A 16,893-nucleotide genomic window follows, 5' to 3' on the forward strand; every position below is an offset into this window, starting at 1 on the left:
ACACACACACACAATAATATACAAAAATACATTACAGAACATTTTAAAAACTTTAGATTTACCCCAAAGTCCCTGCAAGTTATTGGGGAGCAGTTCAGACACAATTTGGGTTTTTCATTCTGTGTTAGAGTGTAGCCCAATTTATATCTGAGGTAAAATAGACCACCTTAAGTGGCATAGCGGGGAAATGCTTGACTAACAAGCAGAAGGTTGCCAGTTCAAATCCTCACTAGTACTATATCAGGCAGCAGCAATATAGGAAGATGCTGGAAGGCATCATCTCATACTGTGTAGGAGGAGGCAATGGTAAACCCCTCCTGTATTCGACCAAAGAAAAGAACAGGGCTCTGTGGGTGCCAGGAGCCAAAACTGACTTGATGGCACACTTTACCGTTAAAAAATCCACTATTTGAGGCAGTTTTTTGGGACAATTTTGAGTTCGCAGTAAAGCCTCCCAGTAAACTCACGGTAAAACCTGCTGTGCATAAAGGTCCCAGGCAAGGTGAAGATCCTCTCCAGTGCCCTAGTCAAAAATGAAATTAAAACCACATCTAGTTTAGTCCTAAATGTATTAGGACCTGGGAACAATGCACAGAGACCATGATTTCTCTTCTAATCAGTTTTTATAGTAGCATTAGTTACCTGCCTTTCAGTGCTTCCATAGGAAGTACATCCTATGTCAATAACTTTTCTTTGTTCAGTATTTCAGTGTATTTCAAAGAGAATACAACCATTGTCTCCTGAGAGTGTACTATTAAGAGCATATCCATAATCAATGGTCAAGATCATCTATTGTATCCATGCTATATAGATAGGGTCTGCGCTAGTGTAAAAGAGGCAGATCAGATGCCAGATTGGTCTCCAGAGCAATCTGGAGAGACCATATTACTCCTGTTTTATACCTGTTACATTGACTTCTGAAAAGTTTCTGGATGAAACACAAAAGTGCTGGTGATTACCTTCATAGCCCTAAATTACTTAGGACCAGTTTTCTAAAAAAAACCCGCACCCATCTTCTTCTGCATGACCCCACTGTTGATTAAGGTCATCTAGAGAAGATCATCTACAGTTGCCACCAGCTCATCAGGTGGTGACTTTGGCTCAGTCCTTCTCTGTAGCTGCTCCTGAGTTTTGAAAAGCTCTCCTTGCAGAAAAACGAGGTTCAACTGTTTTGGTGGCTTTTAAGAAGGTCTTAAAACACATTTGTTTAGCCAGGTGTTTGGTGGTTGTGCTTAATGTATTTTAATTATTTCAGATGTCTGAGTTTTGCAGTGACAATAGTAAACAACTAGTGTACATGTGCCTTAATTTCTGAAGAAAATTATTTAGAATTTCATATAGTATGTAGTTTTTGCTGCCCTTCCAAACACTTTTGTTTTAATTTAATTGTTTTAATTATTATTTGATTACCCATTTGATTTTACTGGTTGTAAACCACCTAGGGCTGGGTGGTATAAAAATGTAATAAATAAATAAATAATAAAGACAATCCTTCTACAGATCAGCCCTCTGTATGTCAGATGGCTTGTTTCTGTCCACCAAGTGATATCTCCGACATCATCAATGGAGTTTTGACTCATCGCCCTTTAGGAGAATGGAAACCTAACTTCCTGAGAGGTCTTCAATTGTGCACAAACTATCACCAACATGAACAATTCTCTGTATGGCAAGGTAAATAAATTAGCTTTTGAACATTGGTCAGACCCTTCCAGCATTAAAAATGTTCATCATGTTTTAGTCCTCATAAAATATACTTTTTAATGTGAGTTTTCTTATATTCAAGGGATCATGGATGTGTCTAAAAACACTGATCTAATCATGTGGGTATTCCTCCAGACTGATCTTGGGTTGTACTTGAGTGATATCCTTGAGTGATATCCCACTTGTGAATTCCCGAGACAATAACTGAGAACACAAAGAAGAACAGAACTTTCAGGGCTATGGCCAGGAGAGCAATTATATAATTGAAGTTATAGTGACCTGCCATAATGGATTATGAAACAGTTTATTAAGGATTCAAAGATGATGTTCTGTTTCTGCAATAATAGAGTAGCATGGCTTTCTTTGTGATCACTAATGACAAAGAAATATTTACTTTCTAGACACTAATTTGGATATGGACCCTAACCATCTTACACCACTGGACAAAGACCTATGCCTGGTTGATGCTGGATATTTCATTAATACCAGTTGCCCTCCACTGTTAAGAAAGGAAAGAGATGTGGATGTCATCTTGTCATTTGACTACAATTTATTGGAGACCAGGTTTCATGTGAGAGTTTTCTATGTTTATATTTTGATAGGCGATTTTTCTTAAGAACAGGTTTACATTTTATTGCCATGTTTGGGGGATACATCCCATTCCACAGAGATAATAGCAGTTGTTCCTGTATGCTATCCTGAGATGGCTAGATTAAACCTTAAACTGTGTAGGCTACAGAGTAGGATCCAAAGCTAAACTGAGGAGCCTTTCTGTAAGTGAATTAGGAAGCCAGTACTAGAGAATCTGGTTAGCATATTCTGATGTGGTGATCTGCATGAAACCTGCCAGGTCTGTGTCCAAACATGCATGCAATGATAGGAGAACTGATGTCAGCCCACAGAACATGGTGCTTAGTTGTATCTGATTGAAGAGTGTAGGGATGTGCATGAATCGCAATTTAAGCAGCGAATTGCAGCACATCTCCCACAGCATGTTACAGGGAGGAGAGCAGATCCATACCTGCTCCTCCACTGCTCTCTGCCACTTTCTCTTGTGGCAGCAACCCGCCCCCCCCGCTATCATTGCATGCTGGCAGAGCTCTCCCCCAGCTGCCCCTGCACAATCCTCCTGCATGGCCTCTGTGCATGCGCAGTGGTCATTTGTGTGGTCAGCATTGTGATTTGTACATGGAGATAGATGCACAATTGGGCAATGATAAGTAAATAAATGGGGCCTAGGACAATAGATCAATGTTTAGTAAGGTCAGTACATAATGTAAATGCACAATCTGCATTTAACCAGTGCTCAAATTACTATGGGAGAAAAGGTAGGGAGAGCCCTCAGTAGAATCTACAGCCCCATCCTCTGACTTCCCCCAATTTTAGGCAATGAGGGTCCCTCTCACAAGCTTCTAAACAGCTAAGGGAGACCTGACGAAAGGTAAGAGGGCTAGGCCCCCTCTAGCTATGCACTGCATTTAAATGATCTCACCCTAGCAGAATGCTGCTAAATGTACCTAATAAGTGAAGCAATCTCTTACTCTTCATGCTATCCTTTTGGTTGGGTTTGGAGATGCTAGACGGGAAAAGGTGCAGGGGTGGGGAACCTTGGCACTCCAGCTGTTGTTGAACTATAACTCCCATCATCCCCAGCCACAATTATTGTGGCTGGGGATGATGGGAGTTGTAGTTCAACAACAGCTGGAGTGCCAAGGTTCCCCAACCCGGGGGAAAAGGGGACCTTAGTTTTTTATTTAGTGTTTTTCTTCTTTATTTTTAGTCTATAGAACATATGGGGGAATACTGCTCAAAAATGAAGATTCCTTTTCCTAACATTGAGCTAACTGATGCAGACAGGAAGAATCCAAAGGAGTGCTATGTTTTTGACAAGGATCCAAACGCTCCAATTGTAATTCACTTCCCACTGGTGAATGACTCTTTTACTAAGTTCAAGGAACCTGGTCAGTATTTTACATTTTTCACATAATCAGTCTGATTGGTTAACAGGGATAGTGGTCTTCAGTGGCAGAAGGGTTGTTCTTCACTCCAGTCTTTCTTCCTAATCAACCTATTGCTAATGGTATAGAAGAGGGTTCTGAATCCATTAGCAATTGTGGCTGGGGATGATGAGAGAGAGAGTCCAGCAACATCTGGGGACTCAAGGAATAGGAAGATATTCAACCTATACCTTCCAGTACCACCCAAGTTTCAAACAATGCCTTGACTCTCTGCTAGCTCCCCAATCTCAGTGACGGCTGCTTGTCCCTCCCCAATAATGCTCTTCAGGAAAAAGTGCTTGCTTGTCTCCAACATTACATTACAAATAGGCAGAAGGGAAGGGGAAAGCATGCTGGCTGACATGATGGGGGAAATTAAGTAGTCTCATTGCAATAAAAAGGACAAGTTAGGTACTGCAAGCTTCTCTCCTGCAGTGGACAGGGAAGTTGAGCAGGACTGATGTCATAAGCACCTAAACCAACTGGAGAGTGTTCTTGCCCTGCTAGGGAAGTGTGAATTTTTAAGCAGGTTTTTAAAATAAACCACTCCACATGGTTTTGCAACACTGGAAGATGATGATGATGATGATGATGATGATGATGATGATACTAGCAACAGTCATTGGAAAAGACGCTATGCTGGAATGAGGAACAGTTACTCTTTCCCTGCTAAATAGTAGAGAACCACCATTTGAAAGGTGCCTCTTTGCCCAGTTAGTAGGGGTTGTGAGTAGCAGCTATGCAGCACAGTTAGTAACAGGGCTGAAGAGCTCCATTGTTGTCTAACTTGGCCTTTCAATGGAACTATTCTGAGTGATTTTCCTCACCATGTCAGCCACTGTTCTTAATCACCCACCCTGCTGAATTCTCAAATATCAACCAATGAGAAAAGCAAATGGTTTTTAAAAGTTGGATCACAGATGAGATTGTACACTTTAATGTCTGGATCTTGTAGGTAATGTCTAAACTAGGGCCAAAAACATGTATCCCATTGTTGCAAAATCTTTACTGCCACCTGGAGCCTTTACAGACAGGACTGTTACCCCATATCTCCTCCAGAAGAGAGTGTGTGCATTCATACACTGGCCAGACTTACCGCAAATTCCATTTGAGATCTTTGGAAGCACACCCCACCCCCACACATAAATTGGACTTTCTCTTCCAATTTCTAGCTTGTCCCAATGTATTTCTAGGTTTTTAAAATGCTGGTTTTATGCAAGTTTTTCTGAATACCCTGGAGCAAATAGGGAGAGGCACTGACTTAGAATCATTAACCTGATAAGAGGGAAACACTCTTTAGGAATGCAGATATAGTTCTTAAGAAATGCAAATCCAGCTGGCTTGCCTACCTGCAGGTAAAGGTAAAGTGTGCCATCAAGTCGATTAAAGGTAAAGTGTGCCATCAAGTTGATCCTGGTACCCACAGAGCCCTGTGGCTGTCTTTGGTAGAATACAGGAGGGGTTTACCATTGCCTCCTCCCGCACAGTGTGAGATGATGGCTTTCAGCACCTTCCTATATCGCTGCTGCCTAATATAGGTGTTTCCCATAGTCTGAGAAACATACCAGCGGGGATTCAAACCAGCAACCTTCTGCTTGTTAGTCAAGCATGTTCCTGCTGTGCGTCACTTAAGGTGGCTGGAAACAAACTCGTTAAGTTCTAGTTACAAAAGTAAAACCTCTGTGTTTGTTCAAGTTGACTTTTTTGAACAATATTAGTCTGCTTGCTTAAAGTTTTTGCTGGTTAAAACACCACATGTGTGTTGGAAAAAAGGGAAGAAATCTATTAGTGTATACAAATGCTCCCAGTCTAGGACACAAGGTTTTGAAGGCAACATTGTGTTCCTGCCTAAGGAGCATGCTCTCTTTCCCCCCACCTCTGTTGGCTAGAAGGAAAACACGGAGGCATGCAATGTGAACCTGCACCAAAAGAAAACCCGAGAGCAGAGGGGAGGGACTGCTTCCTTCATGCCACGAATGTAATTCCAAGTGGCTTCGCTTAACATTTACCCAAAGAGCTGGAAGCTATGTGTGGGAAATCTCATGGTGCTGAATGTATTACATGGGTTAGCCTTCAGGAAGGGAAGAGTTATTTGGGTTGGGTTGTACAGGAAAATACATTTCTGGTCCATAGACCATGGTTTGGAAAAGAGTAATGCTGAAGTTGGGCATCCCTCTTCTGGATTAATATTGGCTCACAATATTAAGTTGACCTATGTCTTTTCTTATTCACCACAATCCACTTCTGTCTTCCTTTGTGCAGGAATTAAACGCAGCTCTGCAGAAAAGGCTGAAGGAAACATGGATTTTGCTACCAAAAACTCACCATATAAAATGACAGATTTGACTTATACTGAGAATGATTTTGACAAACTGATAAACCTGAGTGACTATAACATCCAGAATAACAGACACCAAATTTTGCAGGCTTTGAAGACAGCAAAACAAAGGAGACGAGATAGCAAGAAGTTAAGCCATCTACCGTCATTCTGAATACACTTAGATAGAATTTTTGGAATGTTTTCTTTTCACTATCAATTTATTAATTTTATTTAATAGATGTGTATTCCGCCTACCACTGAAGTCTCTAGGTGGTTTACAGCATACAATAAACCAAGAATAAAACAAACCAGGGATTTTACAGTTAAAACATATAAAAATCTGATTTTAAATCAGATTTCAAGTGGCTTTGCTCAACATAAAATATCAATTAAAACACCAACTAACTAAAAAGCTTGGCTGAAAAGATGTGTCTTTAGTTGTTTCCTAAAAGCCAACGACTTAAAATAGGAAATGGCCATGGAGCACTATCATGGAATATTTATTTTATATTATTATCTTGTTTACACAGTCAGACAGGTGTTATTGACTGGTTTGTTTTATCCAGACATCGAGTCCTTCCCAAGGACCTGGGATGCCAGAATTTTATTGTCAATTTTTATAGATATCGTCGCAGAATATAGGCTGTTCCCAGTAAAGCTGCTTTTTGTAATTGGCTGATGGTGATTTCTGTGACCCCTATGGTGTTGAGGTGCTCTTCAAGGTCTTTTGGAACTGCACCCAGGGCGCCAATTACCACTGGGATTATTTTGGCCTTTTTCTGCCACAGCCTTTCAATTTCAATTTGTAGATCTTTGTATTTGGTGATTTTTTCTATTTCTTTTTCTTCTATTCTGCTATCCCCTGGTATTGCTATGTCGATTATTTTCACTTGTTTTTCTTTCTTCTCGACTACAGTGATATCTGGTGTATTGTGTGGCAGATGTTTGTCTGTTTGTAGTCGGAAGTCCCATAATATTTTTACATCTTCATTTTCTTCAACTTTTTCAATTTTATGGTCCCACCAATTTTTGGCTACAGGTAGCTTGCATTTTTTGCAGATGTTCCAGTGTATCATCCCTGCTACTTTGTCATGCCTTTGTTTGTAGTCAGTCTGTGCGCTCTTTTTACAACAGCTGTTTAGGTGGTCCACTGTTTCATCTGCTTCTTTACAAAGGCGGCACTTGCTGTTTGTTGTGGATTTTTCGACTTTGGCTCTTATTGCATTTGTTCTTAGTGCCTGTTCTTGCGCAGCCAGTATTAAACCCTCTGTTTCTTTCTTCAAGTAACCATTCTTAAGCCATTGCTAGATCTTGGTGATGTCTGATTTTCCACTTATATTGTGCAAATATTGACCATGCAGGGGCTTATTTTTCCAGTTTTCTGCTCAGTTCTTGACTTGTTCTTTCTTGTAGGCCTGCTTTGTTTCATTGGTGTTGAATAGTTTCGCGTTATTGACCATTTTAAGTGCATCTTCTTCACTGTCCTTGATATATTCTTCAAGGCCTCTTTTCTCCTCCTCTACTGTTTGATGGACTTGCATCATTCCTCTTCCACCTGAGCTGCGAGGGAGGTAGAGCCTATCTACATCACTGCGGGGGTGCAGAGCATGATTGATGGTCATGGTTTTCCTGGTCTTACGATCTAGCGTCTTTAGCTCTGCCTGGGTCCAGTCTATTATTCCTGCAGTGTATCTGATAACAGGTATAGCCCAGGTGTTTATGGCTTGTATGGTGTTCCCGCCATTGAGTTTGGACTTGAGGATTTTTCTAACTCTCCTGATGTATTCACTTCCAATTTTTCTTTTAACTTCAGCTTGTGCGATGTTATCACCCTGGAGAATGCCCAAGTATTTGTAATGTTCTTTCTCTTCCAGGTTCTTGATCTTGCTTCCATTGGGCAGTTCTATTCCTTCTGTTTTTGTTATTTTCCCTCTGTTCATTATTAATGCAGCACACTTGTCTAGTCCAAACTCCATTGCTATATCGCTACTGAATATACGGACAGTGTTTAGCAGTGATTCCATTTCTGACTGGGGCTTTCCATACAACTTCAGATTGTCCATGTACAGCAGATGGTTGATTTTACTTGATGTTTTAGATGTTTGGTATCCGAGGCCTGTTTTGTTTAGTATTTGTGAAAGTGGGTTCATGGCGATTACAAACAACAGAGGGGATAGTGAGTCCCCTTGGAAAATGCCTCTTCTAATGCTAATCTGTCCAAGTGTCTCGCCATTGATTGCTAACTGTGTACTCCACATGCTCATTGCTTTTTTTATAAATATCTGAATGTTTTTGCTGACACCAGTTGTTTCTAAACATTTTAGTATCCATGTGTGAGGCAATGAATCAAAGGCTTTCTTGTAGTCAATCCATACAACACTTAGATTTGTTTTTCTTCTCTTGCAGTTTTCTAAAATCATTTTGTCAATCAGCAGCTGGTCTTTTGTGCCTCTGGTGTTCGGGCAATTTCCTTTCTGTTCAACTGGAAGCTGTTTGTTAGTTAATAAGTGTTGCATCACTTCATCTGCTATTATTCCAGTGAATAATTTGAACATGGTTGGCAGGCGGGTTATCGGTCTATAATTACTTGGAACTGTACCTTTTGCTGGGTCTTTCATGATGAGATGAGCTTTCTCAGTTGTTAGCCATTGTTCAATATCACCTCCTTGCAAAATGTGATTGAACTGTTTTGATAGTTGTTTATGAAGGCTTGTTAGGTGTTTAAGCCAAAAGCCATGCAGTTCATTGTCGCCTGGAGCAGTCCAATTTTTAATTTTCTTTGCTCTTTCACTTATTAATTCTGGTGTTATTATTAGATCTTGCATTTGTTGGTTACATTTTTTGACCTCTTTCATCCAGCCTGCTTTTTTATTGTAATCTATTGGATTGTCCCATAATTTCCCCCAGAATTGCACTGTTTCTTCTTTATTTGGTGTTTCTAGGTTTCTTGCAGTTTCTCCTTCTATGCTTTGGTAGAAACGTCTCTGATTCGACTGGAATCGGAGATTCTGCCTGTGTTGTATAGTTCTGGCTTCATATCTGCTAATCTTCTTTGACACTGCTGTTATTTGCTGCTTTATTATTTCCAGGACTTCTCTAATTTTCCTTGAATCTAGGTGGTATTTTTGGATCAGATACTGTTTGGTGTTTTCATTCTTCAGCTTCTTGTCTTTCATATCTCTCAATTTACTAGCATCTGATCTAAGCCTGGAGATTTTATTTTCTAATCTAATCTTCCATTTAGGTGATGTACTACTTTCTTTTTTTACAGGTCCATTGATCTTATATCCGAGCTCTTGTGTTGTTATTGTTGCTGCACTGTACATTAGTTGGCTTGTTTCTTGCAAATTATTGGTTGTTATTTCTGCAAGTGCAGCATTGACATCTTTTAATACCTGAGCAAGTTGTTTTTTGGCAACTTTTTTAAAAGCTGGAAGTCGAACCCTGGTGGTTGTTTGGTTCATGTGCTCAGTTATTTTTTGCTTTAGTTCTTGTTGCTTTTCTGTTAAATGGCATTTGGGTTTTTGATGTGAAGGCAAAGGGGAGGTTGCCTGGTTTTGATTTTGAAACAGTTCAGCAACAGTGGTATCCTCTATTTCCAACACCTCCTCCACCTGCGCCTGGGTAACTTCTTCAGTTGGTGGTAATTCTTCTTCCATATCTTGAGCCTGTGTTGCTCTTTGCAGTTCTTCCAGCTCAACTCCTGTGAATACTTTATTTCTTATTATGAATCTTCTCTCGTCTTCTAGCATTTGTTCTGTTATTTCTGTATCTGGATGCTTCTCTTTCCAAATTTGGTACATTCTTTTTAAATAACCTCTTCTAGTTGGACTAGACTTGTAATAGCAGATCATTATTTCCTTGTTGGCATTTTTCGTATATTTTTTTCAGTTCAGCGACGTTTCTTCCAGTAACTTTGCTGTCTTCAGCCTTGGTTGCTCAACTGAAGATCCTGAGTCCTGTTGCCCACTTGCCACCAGATCTCCAGGGACTCCAGCACCTGGCGCGGTCCTTGTTGACCCGGGCAATGACCAATCCGGTATAGATTTATTAAAGTTACGTCTCACCATATTGTTGATGGGAGAGGCACTCTTTGTCTGGCTCCTCTGGTGAGACCTGTCCAGTATGGTTGGACCTCTGGCATAGCTCTCACCTTCCTCAGAATACACAAGCCCCACAAACACGCCAAGGTAGTGCCTCACTGGGGGATGATGATGATGATGATGATGATGATGATGATGATGATGATTACACCATCAATGTGCATAGTGCTTTAAAAATGTACAAGCGGACAAATCCCTTTCCAAAGAAGCTTACAACCTAAATCTTGATACAGAAGAGATAATAGAAGAGGAGAGGGAAATTGAGATAGGGATAATCAGGGGGGAGGGATATGCATTTATTTCACTTATATATACTTAAACTTTGTTTCAGTAGGTATGGGTACTGTCAGGGATATTAGGAATAAAATCATCCCTCTTTCCTTCAGTTAAATTATTTCAGCTCTGGTCTCAAAAATGATGACCTTATGTGTAAACATTCTGCTTGAAACTCAGAGACTGACAACCTGACTAACAAAGGGGAACATAGAAAGCTGCCATATACTGAGTCAGACCATTGGTCCATCAAGCTCAGTATTGTCTACACAGACTGGCAATTCTCTGAGGTCACAGGCAGGAATCTCTCTCAGTCCTATCTTGGAGATGCCAGGAAGGGAACATGGACCCTTTGGCATGCCCGTGCTCTTCTTAGAGCAGCTCCATCCCCTAAGGGGAATATCTTAGAGTGCTCACACATGTTGTCTTCCATTCATATGCAACTAGGGTGGACCCTGCTTAGCAAAGGAGACAAGTCTTGCTTGCTACCAGAAGACCAGCTCTCCTGGGTGCTTTCCAGATTAGCCGCTCAACAGTGGCAAAATGCTTCCATTCAGGCAAATCACATTCAAAACGTAAATAGCAAAGCGCCCAGCAGGGGTAGCAGTCTTGCAAAAACTAACAACCCAAAAAAACAGCAACTTTTTTTACGCTGGATATACAACGTTATAGCACTATATCACAGCGATTAAATTTGAAACAAGGCATTGGAAATATGAACTGCACCCTGACGTCAGCATAGGGACTGCGGTGTCACAACACAGAAAGTGTGGAAGCACACTTCAGGGATATGCTGTGACCCCATTGCAGGGTCTAATCTGGAAAGCGCTATGAATTTAGGGCAGTTCTGCATCAGTATGAGGCATCTTCTCATACTATGCGGGAGGAGGCAATGGTAAACCCCTCCTGTATTCTACCAAAGAAAACCACAGGACTCTGTGGGTGCCAGGAGTCGACTTGACGGCACACTTTACCTTTAACTTTAGATCAATAGAAGACGTGACTAATTGTTATCCATTAAGAGAAGACTGGAATAATGATATATTTCTTTATGTTGTTCTTTCTGTATTATCATTTAAAAGTAGGATTAAAAGGGAGCAAATTTCAGAAAGATATCCGGATGTGTGTAGAGCTATACTAAGATCTTGAATTGAAACTAAAGCTTCTTCTTCTAACTACTTACCATATTAAATCCTCTGTCATCAATTCTTTTTTTTCTTGCTATGAGCTTTTATAATGATTTACTTAAAATCATATAATTAATCTAGGCTCTTAATAGAAGGTCTGTTTCTTACGTTTTCCCTCCACCCTTAATTGTCAGTACAATAACAGTGAACTGACAATTAATGGTGGGCGAAGAACTTGAGAAACAGAACTCCTATTAAGAGCCTAGATTACCTATATGTTTTTAGTAAATTATTATGAATAGCAAGACAAAACATGATACACCATGAGCTCACATTGTGGTGTATTCTCTGAGTTGGAGCTTTGCACACAGTAGAGCTTCCCAATATAGCTTAAGGCTAATCTAAATATTGGGGTGTGAGAAATCATCTAATTAGATGTTATCTGTGACAGGACTAAGGGGCTGTGTCATATGCTTTGCAGAAGAGGTATTTTGTGAAAAGGGATTTGAAGGAAGAGAGAGAGAGAGATGATCGCATCGCATAGGTGTTCTGAGAGGCAGTTCTGGGCCAATATGGAAGAACAGTCATTTGATAGAGTGAGGACCTTAAAATGGCTGAGGATGGTGGAGCTGGAGGAGTGAAAGCCATGGGATGTATTGGGATGTACGGGGTCATGCATACTGGACTTGCTTGCATATGTGCTTTCGCGGGAGGTGAATTGTGTGAATGGCAGGTGTACGCCTGCTCCTCCAGCAGACAAAGAGGACTGTCAGCTAAGTGAGTGTGTCAACCAACCTATAATGTCCCTGCAATGATATTCTTTGTGGTATTGCATTGGTTTTGTTCGTAAACTCCACTCTAAGTACTTGCATGTTGTCATAAACCTTCAGATTGTTCTTTAATTTGCTGAACACAAGATGGCAGTGTGACTTAAGTAAGGAATTATAGGATAGCCTTTGCTACCATTTTAAAGACAATAATGCTGAAATTCGATCATGGCTAGATATCTCTGGTGTAACAGCAAACCTTGCGATGCTACAGGAAGGCCTAACATTGTCGTCATCATCATCATCATCTTCTTCATCATCATCATCATTATCAAAACAACTTTATTTGTTAGCCACCCCACACCAAATTGTTCTCTGGGCAGCTCACAAAAGAGGATTAAAACATACAATAAAAACACATAACACATTAAATTGTAACAAAAAAAAGGTGAAAAGAGAAAATACAATACAAAGCAGCTTAAAAACACATTTTAAAATTAGTTAAAAATCAGATCAATTCTGAAAACCTGAATTTAAAAGGCCTAGGTGAACAAAAAGGTCATTAACTGGAGCTTTTACACACAACAGGTTTTACTGCGAGTTTATATAGAGGCTTTACTGAGAACTCAAAGTTGTCCCCCCAAAACCAACACAAATAGTGGATTTTTTAAACCCCAGATATAAATTGGGCTACACTCTAATGTACAGTGAGAAACCCGAATTGTGTGTACTGCTCCCCAATAACTCGCAGGGACTGAGGGGTAAATCTAGCTGATGTGTGAACGCACTCCTTCCATTCCGGAGGAGATTTAAGTTAAAGGGCTTCAAAAGCGCCGTGTGAAATACTTCCTGCCATCTAAAAAAAACAAAGTGATGAAGCCAGGCGAACCTCACTGGGGAGGCTATTCCATAAACAGGGTGCAACCACTGAAAAGACCTTCTTCCTGGTAGCCACCCGCCTCACCTCATTTGGCAGGGGCCAAATGGAAAGCAGGAAGACAATCTTAAGGTACAAGTATGGACATATGGGGCAAGTCACTATCTCAGGTAAGCCGGTCCTAAGCCATTCTTCCCAACATCGGCAGTGTTTTCCTTGCATAACTTGACTCATAACTTGCTCATGTCTCTTGTTATTGATCATTTAATTAGTATATTTTCCTCCCACTGGGCATATAGCAGCTCTGGGGAAAATGACTTGCAGGGGGAAAGTGTGGAGCACCCCTCCTCTAATGCTGCTTTCTTGATTGAGTCCCTGCCACCCACCCAGTGATTTGAACATAAAAGTAAAGACAAAAGGGAGATGTAGTTACTGAGATAAGCCCTAAGAAGGCTGTAGTGACACTATTTTTGTTTTAATGGTGGACAGTGTGAAGCAACTAAAGGTGTAATTTACCATCATTGATGCTGTACATAAGATATGTGTGTGCACTTCTGAGCACTGAAGAGGAAATAGATTGTCTTTAGAACCTAAGGCAATTTATGTGGCTCCCAGAACTTATTCATATATGTTTCAAGAATAAAAGTGTGTGAGTCAAATAGCATTAACATTTGAAATAGAATTTGCCTAAGTTGTATAAGCATCATATCCCTCATAAAGAAATAACTATCTGGCTTGGCTTGGCTTGGTGAAGCAATGCAGAATCATAAACAAGAGCTGAACTACAAAGGGATCAAAAGGGCACCTGATCTTCAGGTTTTGCTAGTGTTGGTAGTGTCAGCTGGCCTTTGCCTTCCTTGGTAGCACTTTGACATCCAAATGGACGATGGTGACTTTTATAAGATATAAAGGTCGTACACACGACCATATTCACTAGAGGGGGTGAGGGTTAGCAGGGAAGTAGGCTTGGTGTATGCATGGGTGGCATGCAGCCCGAGCATACACACGACCCTTGTACCTGAGTTAAGAGTGTGTTTGAGCCCTTAACCCCGGCTAAAGACTGAGGTAAAAGGTTGGGCTGGGTGGGAGGGCAGCACCAGGATTGGGCTCAACCCCAGTGCTGCACACGAGCCTATCTTGGGGTGGTCTGCTTGTGTGAATAGGCTCATTGTGTAGCATCCAGACTGAGTTTTGTGATCAAAAGACCTTCTCCTCATGCAAGATGGGAAGATTTTTGTCATACACACACACACACCTTTCCTCTGCAGACCCCTGAAGCCCCACTAAATCTGCTCCTGAAGGTCTCCCAACATTCAGGAACATATTTTCTGGAGCACAGGGGGGCTGTGGACAAGGCTAGATTAAGCTAGTGCGGGGCCTGTTATAAAGGGGCCCCAAATTTTAAAACATGCACATAAATATTAAAACATAAATTATTTCCTTGCATAGTAAAGTAATTCAGTTTTTTCATTTGCTGTGTTTTGGAGTATGAGACACCAAGCCACAAACTCACACTTACTAAAATAACAGAGAACATTTATATACCGTTTTTCAATCAAAATTCTCAAAGTGGTTTACATAGAAAAATAAAGAGTGGATAGATGATTCTCTGTCTCCAAAGGGCTCACACTCTAAAAAGAAAAATGTGGTAGGCACCAGCAACAGCCACTGGACAGATGCTGTGCTGGGCCTTCTCTTAAAAGGCAAATTTAGCAGGAAAAAACTTATACCTCAATAAGTATAACAGGGACATTCAAAGACACTCTACGGCTATTCTCACGATCAAAATCCCTGGTGGCTGGTGGGCAGGGTTAGGTCTACCTTGTTCCAGACGATGGTCAGTGTTTTCATCTGCGCTGCTCCCAGCAGCACAGATCACTGAGAAAACAAGTCCTGGTCTCCAGGAATCCCATAATGCATTGTGCAACAAGCGTGGTGCATTGGGGGATTCCCCATGAGTCTGGCGCTCTAGGCAACCAACTCAGTGGGGCTATTCTCACGATTAACAAAAATCGGGATAGGAGAAGTGAGCCCAGTGGTTCTTGAGCAGCTAACCCGCTCAAATCGCCCACCCCTTAGCCCGGGTTTGTGGAGCGAGCGCTCCACACACTCGGGCTATCTGCTCATGAGTAGCCGTGGCACAGCTCTGCGCTGTGGCTACTCATGAGTAGATCCCTGACTGGGAGGCGAAAATCCGCCTCCCAGCTCCAGGGGTCTTCCCAGTATGCCCTGAGCACTTGAGCACTCGATACTGGGGCTTCCGGGGGTCGTGCGGGCCCCCGCTCCCCCCAGCCCTTGCCGGCTCCATCACGGAGCCAGCAACTGTGTGGGCAGCCAATCCAGCCACCCAGGGCTCCCTGCTCAGTTGTCTGCGGGGAGAGCGGGCTTAGCCCACTCTTCCCACAGTTTTGCAGAACGCAGGTCTCATGGATCGTGAGACCCGCCTCAGTGTGTGCTCAGACTGCATTCAGCTCAAGCACTCATACAATCCCAGACCCAGGGTAGAGGGCGCACTCAAGCCCTCTAATCTCAGTAAAAGGCTGGACTTCAAACTGGGGCTTGTGGCCAAGGCAGTACTGGGATTGGGATCCCAAGGGTTGGGCTGCTCATGAGAATAGCCTTTCTGCATATTTTCCTTGTTTTGTTCACTTTTTAAAAAAGTAAACCATAACATCTGGTATGTTCTCTTAAGACCCATGTATTTTCAAGGTTTGAACACTACCTTGAAATCTAGAACCAGCACATCTGGGATGTGACACTACAGAATGCATTTCCATCACAATGGAGTAAGCACAGGCAACCCCTGGGACTGGAGTTTAGGGATACAGATTTCCAATGAAGAACACAATTGAGCACCTACTCAGGCCCCCCCATCCTGACAAGGAACCCACCAGGAGTTCAGCGTCCAATTGCCACTGCACCTCCTCATCATGTCTGTAGACATCCCCCCTGCCAAAAGGTCTCACCACTGTTGGCAGTTGCCTGTCATTCTCCCCACTGGCTTGGGGCAAGCAGCAATAGTGGCCATGGGAAGCTGACGGGTCTGGGAGGGAGGGAGGCATCTACCCAAAAAGGAAAGCTGGGAGTAGCCCTCAGCATCCCTGCTGTTTGTACATGCCCTGAGACATTAAACAAAAGTGGGCTAAGTGTGCCAGGTAGGGGCCAGAATACTAAAGCTCAAACTCATTAGAAGCCATTTACTTCTGATTTCAAGTGTGCCTTTGGGCATGGACTACAAGGTGGAAATAAGATGCTTAGGACCAGTGGAGACCAGAAAAGCCAAGCCCTGAGTCCAGGGTGTTGTGAGCTACACCTGGTTTCTCATTCTGTATATGCTCAGAGGGAAAGAGAGAAAGTCACATCATACATAAACTGAATTAGTTCTTGGAGATGGTGACCATGTAAGATCTGGGCACGCAAACAGAGACAGAGGAAGACACACTCAGAAAGTTCAATTAAGAACGTTAATCTGGATGATCTGTTAGAAAGTTGCTCATCAAGGTAAAATTCAATCACAATGAATAATCCAAATCAATAGAGGTGATATCAAACATGGTAACATTCTGTCAGAGGAAATATGGGATTCGCTTATGGCTTTTCTAAAGTCATTACCTGAGAGGAAAGTTCAGACAGTTTGGTTTGTCTCTTAGGAGTTAATCATTTCACTCAGAGTTGAGTGAGGCCTTGCATCAGTGCCTCTCTGAGCTGAACATTGCTATTAGAAATTG

At 41.8% G+C, this 16,893-nt stretch overlaps 1 protein-coding gene across 12 annotated transcripts in view; it reads left to right on the forward strand.

The window, feature by feature from the left end:
* LOC128339324 (cytosolic phospholipase A2 delta-like) overlaps window positions 1–6,430 on the forward strand; it is a 32,230-nt gene extending 25,800 nt beyond the window's left edge. For all 12 annotated transcript variants that reach the window (XM_053283019.1, XM_053283023.1, XM_053283018.1 and 9 more), the window contains exons 15-18: window positions 1,501–1,671; window positions 2,103–2,272; window positions 3,482–3,662; window positions 5,961–6,430. In XM_053283019.1, coding sequence (XP_053138994.1) covers window positions 1,501–1,671; window positions 2,103–2,272; window positions 3,482–3,662; window positions 5,961–6,190 — 752 coding nt within the window. In that variant the 3' untranslated portion in view covers window positions 6,191–6,430. The remainder of the gene's footprint in view (window positions 1–1,500; window positions 1,672–2,102; window positions 2,273–3,481; window positions 3,663–5,960) is intronic.
* Window positions 6,431–16,893: the final 10,463 nt, after the last annotated feature.

This window comes from Hemicordylus capensis, chromosome 1 (genome assembly GCF_027244095.1).
Source record: "Hemicordylus capensis ecotype Gifberg chromosome 1, rHemCap1.1.pri, whole genome shotgun sequence".
In the NCBI taxonomy this organism is placed as follows: domain Eukaryota; kingdom Metazoa; phylum Chordata; class Lepidosauria; order Squamata; family Cordylidae; genus Hemicordylus; species Hemicordylus capensis.